Raw genomic sequence first — 14,335 nt, forward strand, 5'->3', positions numbered from 1 at the left:
CAATTCAGGGCAAGATCTCTGGGGAGGGAGCATCGCCTGTCTCTTGGGAAGAGAGCCCAGGGAGCACAGAATTGCCTTAGAGATACTCGTCCAGCTGGAGACGTCCATCAGTTCTGGAGAGGGAAGCGAAGAAGCTGAGTGGTGTTCTTGACAGCCTTGATGGGCTAAGGCAAGAAGGATTAGTATCCAGGACCCACCAAGGATGAGAAGCCAGAAGGGGCTACATCCTAAGGGTTAGAGTAAACCGAAAATAGGTCTTCAAAGAGAGAGTATCTCAGCTTCAAATTATCTTGATCTCTCAAACTGGAATTATGGGATTCTGGAGTAGTAGTGCCTTTGTGCTTCTAGGAGAAGTAAGTATAAATCTTTGGAAGGAGATAACATCATCTAAGTTCTCAAATTATTTCTATAAAATATTTAGCAAATTTAATGTCTACCACACAATCAAAAATAACCAAAGTAACCAAATATCTAATGAAGTTCTTCATTGAACAAATTCAATATAATAAATGCAGAAGGAATGATAGACGTGTGAAGCCCCTGCTGGCTTCTCATCCCCACTCCCTCTGGTAGCCTTCAACCAATGACATATAAAAACTGTACAAGTACCCTAACCTCCCAGCTCTCTGAGGCATGTTCTATAAAATCTCCTAAGGGTCCCTCATGGGAACAAGCCCTAGACTTACCTAGCCTTCTCATTAACTTACTGTATTTCATACTGTCTTCCTTCCTCTGTCTTACTTCTCCACTCCACCACCATGCTTCTTCCCTGGATAATACCCCAAGTAAACTACTCAATTCCTTGTCTCAGAATCTACTCCTGGGGAAATCAACCTAGGGAAAAGGTCAGGCTGACAACAGCTGAACTCACTGATAAATCTTTACATCACAAAAAGGGGGACAACCAGCCATTATATGCCTACTCATTCAGTGCAATAGGGATAAACAGCACCACCTATGAACTATCTTGCCAAAAAAAAAGAAAAAAAGGTATTGGCAAGAATTTTTGTTGACAAGATATTACTTGAACCTAAGCAAGCCTCTAGAGTCTAGACCTAACTACCAGGTAGAGAAACAAGTTAATTGACACCACAAGGACGCAAATAGCCAAATCCAGAATGTGGACAATCCTACGGGGTAATGCAATGACCCAATTTCTTCAAAAAATAAATGGCTTGTAAAAGGAGTGAGGACAGGAGGAATGGTTATAGATTAGAAAAGAAAAAAAAAAAAAAAAGATTGAACAGATGTATAGGAAAATAAAATATGTGGGCTTGTTTGGATTCTGATTGGAACAAACCAGGAACATAGGAATTTTTACAAATCATGTCGGGTCAATAATAATAGCTTTGTGATTTTATGAGAAAAATGTTAGACCAACACAGATACAAACACACATCCACACACACACAATGAGGTATTTGCTGGTGAAATGATGTCTGCTTTAAAATACTTCAGAAAAAAAAGGAAGTGTTGCAGGAGGAGATGAAATAAAATAACATTGACAAGATGTTGATAATTATCAGTACTGAATGATACAAACATGGTGATTTATTTCATCTCTCTACTTTATAATTGAAAGTCTGCATAATAAAAGTTTTTAAAAAGGAAAAAGTATTTAAAGTCAGGACATTTCAAAGAATATGATTTCAGGCCATCGATTGTGTTAAATAGCCAGACACCCCTCACCAGTGGTTCACAAACTGTAATGCATATGAAAATCACCTGGTAGCTCATACAGACTAGAGAGGTCCGGGCTAGCTGAAGTGGAACAGCACCTAGGCTTCATAGTTGTTACAAGTTTCCAGGTGATAATGATACCTATCACAGTCTGAGAATCCCAGCTCTGAAACCCCATCTGCAAAGCCACGCTCAGCAGCACAGGACAGGCAGAGCTGGGAACGTGTGGTGGGTGCCAAGAATACAAGGGTGACTAAAACATGATCTGGTCAAGAAATATACACTCTATCAGGAAATGGAAGAGGAGAAGGTACAAAGGGAATAAAAGGAGAAGAGAGTAGAAAAGAGGAAGAATAAGGAAGGGGTGAGTAGGTGGAGATGAGGAACAGTGAAGGGAAATAAAATATAAATGGTGAAGGAAATATATAGTTTCATCAGCCATTGATTCATACAGCATATAACCTTTATTAAACACCCACTTGGTTAAAGCTATATTATTTCTATTCCTGATTATAAATCATTGATGAAGCACAAGTTTGAAATGCCTAGTTTCCATTAACAAAAGTTATCCTGTATTCCAATTTATACTTACATATCATATGTGTATATATATACATAAATATATAATCTCATCCTTTTTATTCAATAATTTACCTAGAGATTTCTTAAATTTTCTACCCGGGTTTCCTAAAGTCTCCAATATTTCACTCAGTCGTAATGTGATCTCTGCCACCAAGACAATGTTAATGTCTTGCATTCCATAGCAGTGAATTACTTCATTTATCTGCCACAGAAGATAAATCCACTAAAAGGAGAAAATATACAGCAAAATCAAATTTAAATATATTATGTTGTACAGTCACACTGTTCAAAACTTAGTACTTTCTTGAAATCACCATCTAATTATAAGATAATGTTATACAAGTAACCCCTCCTTAGTATTGCATCTTAATTATAATACAAAGTTCAATTATCCTAACAAGATTATTTCTTATCATCAATGTGTTTATGTAAATGTATAAAGAAGATTCGCTTAAGCTTATAGACTGCATATCTATAGCTATAATGGAAATTTTATGTTATTTTTATTTGGCAGTGAAGATAATCCTCAAAATTCTCATTCCCCTTCCTAAAAGGAGCTGCTACATTCACTGTCAAAATAGTGAGGGGGGAAGCAGGTGTTTCAGGTTCCACGCTAGGTGCCTTGAACACTGTCTTTGATGCCTATATCTGCAAAACTCAGCACAAAATAAGCCATCACACTTTGGGAGCTAAGACAAGAAAATAATATTTATACACCCACACCATTACTTCATCAGAGTACTTGATAAAATCATGTCTATGCATCCTAACATAGCTAATCTTAGGAGGCTGTGTTATTGCTAAAATATTTTCTAAGTGTCCGGATTATAATATTCACCTGCTCAACTTTTTCCTTCCCATGAGATAGCTCTTTATTTAGTCTAAATATACTATGGCAGAAGAAAAAATACAACTCCTTACTTATTTGTTATTGTCTAACATTAACCTTCTCAATAAATGTATCCAAGCTCATTTGACCTTAGATACATTATACTTATTTCTCCCTTAAAAATCTGAAACACCTCACCCTGGCCAGTTTGGCTCAGCGGTTAGAGCATTGGCCTGCGGTCCGGAGAGACCCGGGTTCGGTTCCCGCTAAGGGCACGTACCTCGGTTGCAGTTTGTCCCCGGCCCTGGTTGGTCATGCGGGTGGCAGCCACTCGATGTGTCCCTTCACGTCGATGTTTCTCTCTCTCTCTACCTTCCTCTCTCTCCCTCCCACTCTATCTGTACAAAAAAATGGAAAAATGTCCTCAGGTGAGGATAAAAAAAAAAAAAAAAATCTGAAACACCTCCCCACTCACCAAAACTAAATAGATCAGAACTAAAGGAATACACTTAAAAGAAAAGTTTACTCAGCAATACAGTTTTAAAAATGGTATTTTTGCAGGTGGATAAATAGGGACAATTTAAATATCACAATTTAAATTAGCAATAACAAAAACCATGTGAAAGGGGGAAGAAAAAGAATACTTTGTTATTATTGATTATCCGGGTGAATTTTGCATAACTATTTTTGAACATGCTGAGCTGCTGCAGTCCTGATTTGCATTTCTGCCAAAGGAACATTATTATGTCCACCACGATTTCTTTATCAGGTTGAACATTCTGAAAATAAAAATGGTAAAACAAATTGTTAAGAATAATAAGATTACATATAGATGACATTTAATGCAGTGAAATCCAAACTCTTAATATGACCTCATTGGGAGGGGGGGCCTTTAGGAGGTAATGAGGCATGAGGGTGAGCCCCTCATGAAGGGGAATAGTGCCCTTTCACAAAAGGGACTCTCAGAGTCTCTCACTCTTTTCACCAAGTGAGGACACAGAGAGAAGATGGCCATCTATGAACCAGAAGGTGAGTCCTCACCAGACACGAAATCTGCCAGTGCCTTAATCTTGTATTTCTCAGGGTCCATAATTGTAAAAAATAAATGTTTGTGGTTTAAGCCATCCAGTCTATGGCATTTTTGTTATAGCAGCCTGAACAGGCTAAGACATATACCAAATCATTTAATCCTCATAACAACCTATGAAGTGACTACTAGTTCATTACTCCCACTTCACTATCATCCCCACTGGACAGATGAGCAAGCTGAAGCACAAGAAAATTAACTGTATACCCCAAGATGAAATGAATAGAAAGTAACATCTCTGGGATCCAAACCCATGCAGTCTAGCTCCAGAGACCTCAGCCTTAATGAACGCTCTAGACTACTTTTGTCTCTCTAAAAAGAAGTCTCAAATATTTTTAGGCAAGTATGTAAACCAAATTTGAAATGTTTATATACATCTTTCTTTTAAAAATCCCTATATTACAATAATAAAGAAGGGGGGTGAACTAGTAAGAGGAGAGGGGATGGAAGCGGGAAAGGAAACAGAGCAGGGAAGAGTCATGAAAAAATTAATCAGTGTCACACTGGCTATCGATAGATGATCCAGAATAAGTACATCACCCTGTCATATCAGTTACTTGACTTTTTTCAAAGAAATATGAAGTTACTTATTATATCTGAATAAGAAAGATAATAAGTTTATGATTAAACTTATGTTTCTTTCAAAAACATACGAAACTGAGCTCCTTTGGGGCAGCTCTAAGATTAATTTGTATATATAACAGCTTAGTGCAGTTTAGAAACATAACAGAGATCAATATATGTTTATTGAATAGAACTGAACCAAAATGTGTATATTTTTAAAAGAAGGTCTGAGAGGGGAGCAGGGTGGGGCGGGGGAGGGGAGGAGTAAGAGAGTAAACAAAGAACATATTCGCATATATGCACAGCCCATGGACACAGCGGGAAGTGTGGTGAAGGCCTGGGGTAGGTAGGGGCTGAGTGGAGGGAGAAATGGAGGGAAAATAGAGGACATCTGTAATACTGTCAACAATATAGGTAGCCTAAAAATGTCCCAAAAAGAAACAGATTGATACCCAAAATGATGAAATAATAAAACAAAACTTAAATTTACACGTCAGGATAAAACTCAATCTCTTATTATAAAGATCAAAAAATACAGAATTTTGGAAAGGTCCAATTCTTATGATATTTTAAATCTGACTTTAAATTAGATATAATAGCTTCCTTTGATACTATTAAAAAAATTATCCAAATAGCAATTTCACCTGGGAAGAGGTACAGACACAGGAATACAAGGTTGCTGCTAAATGGAAAATATCTTCTGAATATCCAGTGGTCTTCATACCAATATCTCAATTCATAAGGTAAAGGAAAATAAAACAAAAAATCAATTACAAAATTTCAAGTAGAAAAAGCACAGAAACAAAGAAGTTCTACAAAAATGACAGAAATGATATCTGGGCAAATATTATGTCAATAAGACACTTCAGATGCTCCTATATAAAACTAATCAAAGTGGGCTCTAAGTCAGTTATCACGAATCTATGATCTGTATGTCGACTACGTCCAAAATGGAAATGAAGAGGAGTTTAATATTAAAACACATATAAAATATGTCTGTTGAAATAAAAATAACAAAAATATACATTCAGAAACCACTAGGAAAAAAAAAAGTACCACTAATTGGTACAAACTATTTACTATAATTGAGCAGCCATACAATGCCTTAAGAACATAATAAACTATTAAAAATGAGATTAAATATTTATCATTGGTCTAAAAACATAGAGGCTACAGATTTTCAATTATATAAACAATAACTTTTAAAACTTAAAAAGTACTAAAATTAAAACACTGGCCCGGCTCATGGTTGAGCATCAACCCATGCACTAAGAGGTTGCTGGTTCGATTCCCGGTCAGGGCATATGCCCAAGATGTGGGTCAAATCCCCAGTGAGGGGTGGGGAGCATGCAGAAGGTGGCCAATCAATGTTCTCTCTCATCGATGTTTCTATCTCTCTCTCCCTCTCCCTTCCTCTCTCTATAAAAATCAGTAAAGAAAAAAAATGTTTTAAAAAAAACACTGCATGCATACTTCCCTTACCAAACAAATAGCTTTTGATTTACTGCCCCACTGGTCTCTCACCTACCAACAAGGCAACAGCTTAGTAGAATCTCTTTCTGCTATTCAAAACTACCACTCAGAATAAAAATCCATCATCCTTACAAGGCCTAGGATCCTGCAAGATCTGGCACCCCGCTATTTCTCTGACCTCATCTCCTCCACATTCTCGAATCCCATAACCACCATCAATGCACTCCAGGCATACATGCCTCTTTGCTATTCCTTCAACAACCAAGCACACTAGCACCTCAGGACCTTTGTACTTCCTGCTCCCGCTGCCTTGAACATTCTCTCACCTCACCTATAAAGAGTATGTTTTATTAGATAAAATTATTTTAATTTTTCAAAAAGGCAAATAAATACTCACCATTGAAAGCGAGTTTTTTAATGTAAGAAGCTGACTGTCCTTCTTTGTAGTTTTCCAAAGGAAAGACCAAGCCTTTGTTCCTCTTTACATTGATTAGAGGTTCCATTGCAATAAGAAGAGTTAAATCCTTCTCTGCTTTCTTTGACTCTGGATCATCCTGTGTCTAAAAGACATATATCCCACAAGGTAATTAGTAATTCAATGTCATCTTAACAATATAAAAACTAATGATTAATGATTTTGCAAATATTACCTGGAGAAAATTAATAAGCTGTCCAGCTGCAGATTCAAATAAACTCCATTCCTCATAGGTAAAAGCTAATTTTATAAATTTCACAGCAGTATCCATAGAAATAACATTTTTTCTTTCTATAATAAGCTGCAGAAGAGATGTTGTTGGAAAACCAAGCATTCCACCTACACCAGTACTTGACACTAGGAAAGGAAAGAGAGAGGTCTGAATGTCATTCATGCAAAAAGTATTTACTAAATATTAACTATAAGACACTGCCAGGCACTAGGGAAACAATGGAAAGAAACACACTCCAGGCCTTCACTGAGTTTATACTCTAGTGGGGGAACAAGGAATCTTAGTGGGCAAATTGGGGACAAATTAGAAGGGTATCGAACACAAGGCTTAGAGTACAAGAGCAGTCAGGGAAGGCTACTCATAGGATGTCAAATATAAAGAATTAGCAATAGTTAACTAGTCAAATAGGCTAGATGTTACAGATTGAAAGCGTGGAAGAGACCTAAAAAAAAAATATAGCTCTTATAGACATCATCATTTAGCCACAGTAAATGATAGGAGCAGCCATGGACAATGTACAGCTGCCTAGGACAGAACAGAAAGGGACACCAACCTGTAAGAAAAGGGCAGAGGGAGAAAAGGCAGCAAAGAAAAATGTCTAGAGAGAAAGGAGTAGTCAACAGCAACAAACACTAAAGGGGAAACAAAGCACTGAAAAGTGATTCTTGCATTGAGCAATAAGGTGGTCACAGCATTAGTAGAATGCTGGCGATTGAAGACCACTTACATACAAGTAGGAACAAAAAATTGGGGACAGTGAAAATAGACAATTCCTTCAATAAATCGAACTATAACAAGAGGAAGAAATACAGGGAGGGGATTGAAAGAAGACCTGAAGGGACAGTTTGGACAGATTAGGTTTAAAGACCCAAACAGGAAGAGGGAAAATATCCCATTTTGATTAGAGGCAGTGGAAAGTATGAGGCAGATGAAGGTAAATGTTCATGTTTGGGTGAAGGAAGTCAAGGGGATTGTCATCTGAGATCTTGTATTTTCCTTGTGAAGATGAGCCCAAACTGTGGCATAGAGGCTCCCGCCCTCACATGGACATGTGCACACAAGTACACACACATATCCTAAGCTCACTTAGAACTACACAAGCTAAGGTCAGGGCCTTAGTGTCCCCCCCTCCTTCCAGGTGGACATTATCACCAAATCAGCTGTTCCAAAGCAGCAGAGGGTAAGCTCACGAACAAAGAAAATTTAAAGCACAAATGCCTTAAACAAAAGACCACAGATGGCAACCTCCCTTACCAGGGGGAGCATAAAAATGGAACACAGTGAACAACAACTTAAGCTTAATAAGTATTCTTTCAAGGAAATAAGAGAATATTAGAAACATGAATCAAGAATAAACTGCTTCAAGAAGTCAAATGGATACTTGGTATAAAGTATATTATTATGGAAACAAAGAATTCAATGGATGAATGGAATAGAACAGTGAGTGACATAGAAAATCAGACTGAGAAACCTTCTCAGAAGGTAATATAAAAGAATAAAGAGATAAAAATGATAAAATAAATAAGATATGGAGAGTGGATGTGTTAACATTTGTCTATTAGGACCCTTGAAGAATTAAAAAAAGTAAACATAACAAAAGAATGAAGAAGTAACATGAAAAATTAAAGATGTGATACCTCCTGTATTACTAAACCCAACCCTAGAACCAGTATAATGAAATATAAGAACATAATAGGAAAAAGAAAATTTTAAAGCTAAATTTATAAAATAACAAGATTTAAACACACAGATTTCTCAACTCCATATATAAGACTATGGAGAAATACCTTTAAATTTTTTTTTAAGGAACAAACTTTTAAGCAAAATATCATACTCAGAAAACCTATTTCAAAGTTCTTAGAGTTTGTATTTGAGCAAAAAGAAAGTAATTTATAAAGAAGCAGATGAGTGGATTAAAAGCTGTGGTACATTTACACAGTGAAATACTACACGGCTATATAAAAACAAAAAAGGAGCCCTGGCCAGTTTGGCTCAGCGGTTAGAGCGTCGGCCTGCGGTCCGGAGAGACCCGGGTTCGGTTCCCGCTAAGGGCACGTACTTCGGTTGCAGTTTGTCCCCGGCCCTGGTTGGTCGTGCGGGTGGCAGCCACTCGATGTGTCCCTTCACATCGATGTTTCTCTCTCTCTCTCTTCCTCTCTCTCTCCCTCCCGCTCTATCTGAACAAAAAATGGAAAAATGTCCTCGGGTGAGGATAAAAAAAAATAAAAACAAAAAAGGAGAAAGAGGAAATTTTATCCTTTGCAACAGCACAGATAGACCTGGAGAGTATTATGATAACCGAAATAAGCCTCAGAAAAACAAATACCATATGATTTCACTAATATGTGGAATCTAATGAAAAAAATAAACTGATGAATAAAATGGAACCAGAAGCATGGACACATGGAACAGACAGACAGATGTCAGAGGGGAGAGGGTTGAGGGGGGACAAGATAAAGGAAGGTGAAGGGATTAGTTAAAGAATATATATGCCTATCCCATGGACACAGACAATAGTGTAGTGAAGGCCAAAAGAGAGAGAACACAGGGGTAGGTGGAGGTGAGCAAAAGATGCAGAATGGGGGAAGTCTGCAATAATGTCAATGTTAAAAATTTCAATTAAAATAATTAGTCAAAAGACAAAGAACCCAATTAAAAAATGGGCAGAGGAGCTGAATAGACACCGCTCCAAACAGGACATACAAATGGCCAAGAGACATATGAAGAAATGCTCAACATCACTAATCATCAGAGACATGCAAATTAAAACAACAATGAGGTATCACCTCACACCTGTCAGAATGGCCGCCATCAACAAATCATCAAACAACAAGTGTTGGCGAGGGTGTGGAGAAAAGGGGACTCTAGTGCACTGCTGGTGGGAATGCAAACTGGTGCAGCCACTGTGGAAAACAATATGGTGTTACCTCAAAAAATTAAAAATTGAACTTCCATTTGACCCAGTGATCCCACTTCTAGGAATATACCCTAAGAAGCCTGAAACACCAATCAGGAAGAATATATGTACCCCCATGTTCATAGCAGCACTATTTACAATAGCTAAGATCTGGAAATAGCCCAAGTGTCCATCAGTAGACGAATGGATAAAAAAGCTGTGGTACATATACACTTGGAGTACTATGCAGCGGTAAGAAAGATCTCTTATCCTTTGAGACGACATGGAGGGACCTGGAAAGTATTACCCTAAGTGAAATAAGCCAAGCAGAAAAAGACAAATACCACATGATCTCACTTATATACGGAATATAATGAACATAACAGTCTGAGGAATACAGTAGACCCAGAAACATGGAAGTAGGGCACAGACTGACATCCCTCAGAAGAGGGGGTGGGGGTGGGGTGGGAAGAGATAAACCACAGAACTTATATGCATGTATGCATGATCAATGGACTTGGACAACTAAGCCGGGGACGGGGCAGGGTGAGGGTGGGGAGGGGGGTGCCAATGGGGTAAAAAAGGTAAAATATCTGTAACAAAAAAATAAATAAAAATTGTTAAAATAAATAAATAAATAAATAAATAAAATAAAATAAAATAATTAGTCAATTAAAAAATAATTTGGATGGTAGATTATATCGTCACCCAAGCTATCACCATTAAAGGCATTGGAGGGGCGAGGGGAAGAAGCAGTTAAAAATTAGAAGTAAGGATGAGGGGAAAAAAAAACCTTAATATACTTGCTATCTTAATAAGCAATGACCAGGACTTGTATCTAAAACATACAAAGAACTCTCAAAACTCAACAGAAAAAATAAACTAACAATCCAATTTGAAAATGGGCAAAAGACGCTAAAGAGGAAGACGATGTAAAGATGGCAAATGAAAAAATAAGCATGTGAAGAGATGTTCAGCACTGGCCGTCAGGGAAAAGCAAACCAAAGCCACAATGAAATATCACTACACACCTCTCAGAATGGCTAAAAAATAGTGATGGCACCAATACTGTCAAAGATGTTACGAAACTGGATCGTTCATAGATTGCTGGCAGGAATGTCAAATGGTTTGATTACCCCAGAAAACAGTATAGCAGTTACTTACAAAACTAAACATGTGCTTAGCATGCAACCCAACAATTGTACTCTTGAGAATTTATCCCAGAGAAATGAAAACTCATGTTCACACAAAGACCTGTACTCAAACATTCATAGCAGCTTTATTCCTAATAACCAAAAACTGGAAACAACTCAAATGTACTTCAAGTGAACAGCCAAACAAACTATGATATATGGACTACTATTCTGCAGTACTAAGAAGTGAATTATTAATACACACAATAACTTGGATACAACTCAAGGGAATTATGTTGAATGAAAAACAGACATACAGTCACCCAGTTTATGACAAAGGGATATTATAGTCAATGGGGAAAGAAGGGTCTCTTTATTAAATGGTGCTGTGTCAACTGGACATTATATAGAAATAAATCTTGATTCGTTTTTCATACCAATGGAAAAGATCTAATTTTAGACCTAATATGAAAGTTAAAATTAAGTTTCTAGAAGAAAACATAGAAATATATCTTTACGACATTGAGATAGCAGAGATTTCTTTTTTTCTTTTTTTTTTTTTTTATCCTCACCCGAGGACATTTTCCCATTTTTTGTTCAGATAGAGTGGGGAGGGAGAGAGAGAGAGAGAGAGAAACATCAGTGTGAAAGGGACACATTGAGTGGTTGCCACCCGCACGACCCAAACAGGGCCAGAGACAAACTGCAACCGAGGTACATGCCCCTAGCGGGAACTGAACCCGGGTCTCTCTGGACCACAGGCTGATGCTATACCACTGAGCCAAACTGGCCAGTGCGAGATTTCTTAAATATGACACAAAAATGGTTAACTATAAAAGATATATTGATAAATTGGACTACCTTAAAATTAAGAATTCCTGTTCCATTTAGACACTAAGTAAAAAAGTGAACCAGAAAACAAAGAACAAATAAGCAAACCTGAACTTAGCTCTCTGGGCTTCAACTCTGGGTGCAGGAGAAAAAAACTATTCATAAAGAATCTATATTCATAAATCATAGATTTGAGATTCAACTTCATAACAGACTGTGTGCAATTTCAATATAAAGCATAGAGAGATATCTCTATGCTTTTATGTTCATATCTACCAGACTGGCAAAGTTTTAAAGTGAGAATACCAAGTATTGGACAAAATAAGGAACAATGGAAACTCATTTACTGCTCTTGAACATCCAACTTCTGAAAGCAATTTTACATTATCTGGTAAAGTCATAGGTATATATCCTATACAATATTGATTTAATTCCACTACCCCCTGAACCTATGTTCCCTTCACAATCTTACCATATATTATAAAGATCAAACCAGGACTGGATTCCTACTTACCCAGGTCCTGTATCCAGGCTGTAGGTTTTTCAGACCAAGAATTATATTCTATTCACAATTATACTTACAGAACCTAAGAGACCACCAGACATAAAGAAGATACTCAATAGACATTTGTTGAACGAATGAATAAATTTTGAAAACAAAACAAATTCCTGTTCTTTAACAGCAACAATTAAGAGAATGAAAAGGCAAGCCACCAAATGGGAAAATAAATGTCAAATACATGTATTCAATAAAAGACTTGTATTCAGAATCTATAAAGAATTCCTAAAACCAATAAGAAAAAAAGCAAAGAGCCCAATAGAAAAATGGGGGAAAGACTTTGTTGGTTTGCAAATTGAGCCCAGTAAACAGAGATCAACGAGAGATCAAAGAAAGAGGCAGACCTCCAGATGGGTAGGTGACAGTTTTAAAAAGCAAAGAAACTTACATATGAGTCTTGTCTTAGGCGGCCACAAGACAAGAAGATTGTCACACCCACCACCAAAAGTTTATATAGAGGCCTTAACTGGGGTCAGTCACATATACTGTCCAGAGAATCTCAACAACACCTTAGTCTCTCAAAGCTGTATCTTCAAAATGGCTGCTATGGGAATAATAGACAGGACATACATTCCAAGGACAGGGTAGGGGGTTAACAGAAGACTCCTATTGCCTGAGTCAGGTCACAGGTCAGCCAGTAGTCATGTCTTCTCAGTGACCTCCAACAGATCTGAACAGGCACTTCACAACACAGGATATCCAACGGGGAAAGAAATGTATGAAAAAGTGCTCAACTTCAGCAGTCATCAGAACAATGCAAATTTATTCTATATTAGAATATTACTGAATTCACATGAGAATGGACAAAATAAAAAAGATATAATCAGAATCTGAAGCAATTAAAATGCTCATAAAATGCTGAGGAGAATGTAAAATTGGTAAAATATCACTTTGAGAAACATTATCTGCTGCAGTAAAACATACACATACCCTAAGTTGTACCAAAATTCCACACCATAACAGATGATGTTAATTTATCTCTCTTAGAAATTTACAAAACAAGCAGCTAAAAAAAAATCAGTAGAAGTAGATTTAAATACATTATTTGCAAACTTAACCTAATATATATAAAGCAATGCACTCAACAACAAAGAATACGTAATCTTTTCAAGTACACACAATTTACCAAAACTGACCACAAGTTAGACCATAAAGTACATCTCAACACATGTCAATGAGTTCAAATAATACAGAACACACTCCTCTGACCACTGAATAATTAAGCTAGAAATCAATGGTTAAAAAAATTAGAAAGTCTCCATATGTCTTGACTCATGACTCATATATCACAGAAGAAATCACAATGGGGATTAAAGGTATGATAGATCAAAATTTCAGGTACATAGCTACAGCTGCATTTAGAGAGTAATGTCTTAAAAAGCAAATATTTACTAAGGATAAATCCTGAAAATCAATTATGTAAGCTTCCAAATCAATAAAACTTTTTAAAATCAGCAAAATAAAGCCAAGAAAGTAAAGAAAATAATAAAGAACACAAATTAATAATATGAAAAACAAATATACAATAGAAATGATAAACAAATTCAAATATTATTCTTTGAAAAGACTAATAAAATAGGTAGATTCCTGGTACAGCTGATAAAATGAAAGAAAAGGCAAAATGACCACTATTAGGAATGAAAAAGGGGACCCCACTACACTACAGTTCTTACAAATGTTACAAAGATCATAACTAGATATTAAAATTTTAATTAAAATTTGAAACTATTAGATAAAATAAAAAACTTTCAAGGAAAATACAATATACTAAACTGATATAAGATTTTTTTAAATGAAAAAAAGTCTAAATCATTTTATATCTATGAAAGAAATTTAATCCATAGTTAAAAATCTTTCCACAAAGGAAATTCCAGGTCCAAATGGCTTAACATTTGGTAAAGTCTACCAAACATTTAGAAAGAAGTAACACCAGTCTGACACCAACTCTTCCAAATAATAGAGAAAGAGGGCATACATCTCACTTCTCTTTATGA

General features: G+C 36.5%; 1 protein-coding gene across 1 annotated transcript in view; it reads right to left on the reverse strand.

The window, feature by feature from the left end:
• CFAP54 (cilia and flagella associated protein 54) overlaps positions 1-14,335 on the reverse strand; it is a 276,792-nt gene that overhangs the window by 226,950 nt on the left and 35,507 nt on the right. The window contains exons 10-14 of the mRNA XM_036250829.1: positions 6,866-7,047; positions 6,613-6,775; positions 5,387-5,472; positions 3,736-3,870; positions 2,335-2,485 (exon numbers count right to left, since the gene is read on the reverse strand). Coding sequence (XP_036106722.1) covers positions 2,335-2,485; positions 3,736-3,870; positions 5,387-5,472; positions 6,613-6,775; positions 6,866-7,047 — 717 coding nt within the window. The remainder of the gene's footprint in view (positions 1-2,334; positions 2,486-3,735; positions 3,871-5,386; positions 5,473-6,612; positions 6,776-6,865; positions 7,048-14,335) is intronic.

This window comes from Molossus molossus, unplaced genomic scaffold, assembly GCF_014108415.1.
Source record: "Molossus molossus isolate mMolMol1 unplaced genomic scaffold, mMolMol1.p scaffold_m16_p_10, whole genome shotgun sequence".
NCBI classification, from domain to species: Eukaryota; Metazoa; Chordata; class Mammalia; order Chiroptera; family Molossidae; genus Molossus; species Molossus molossus.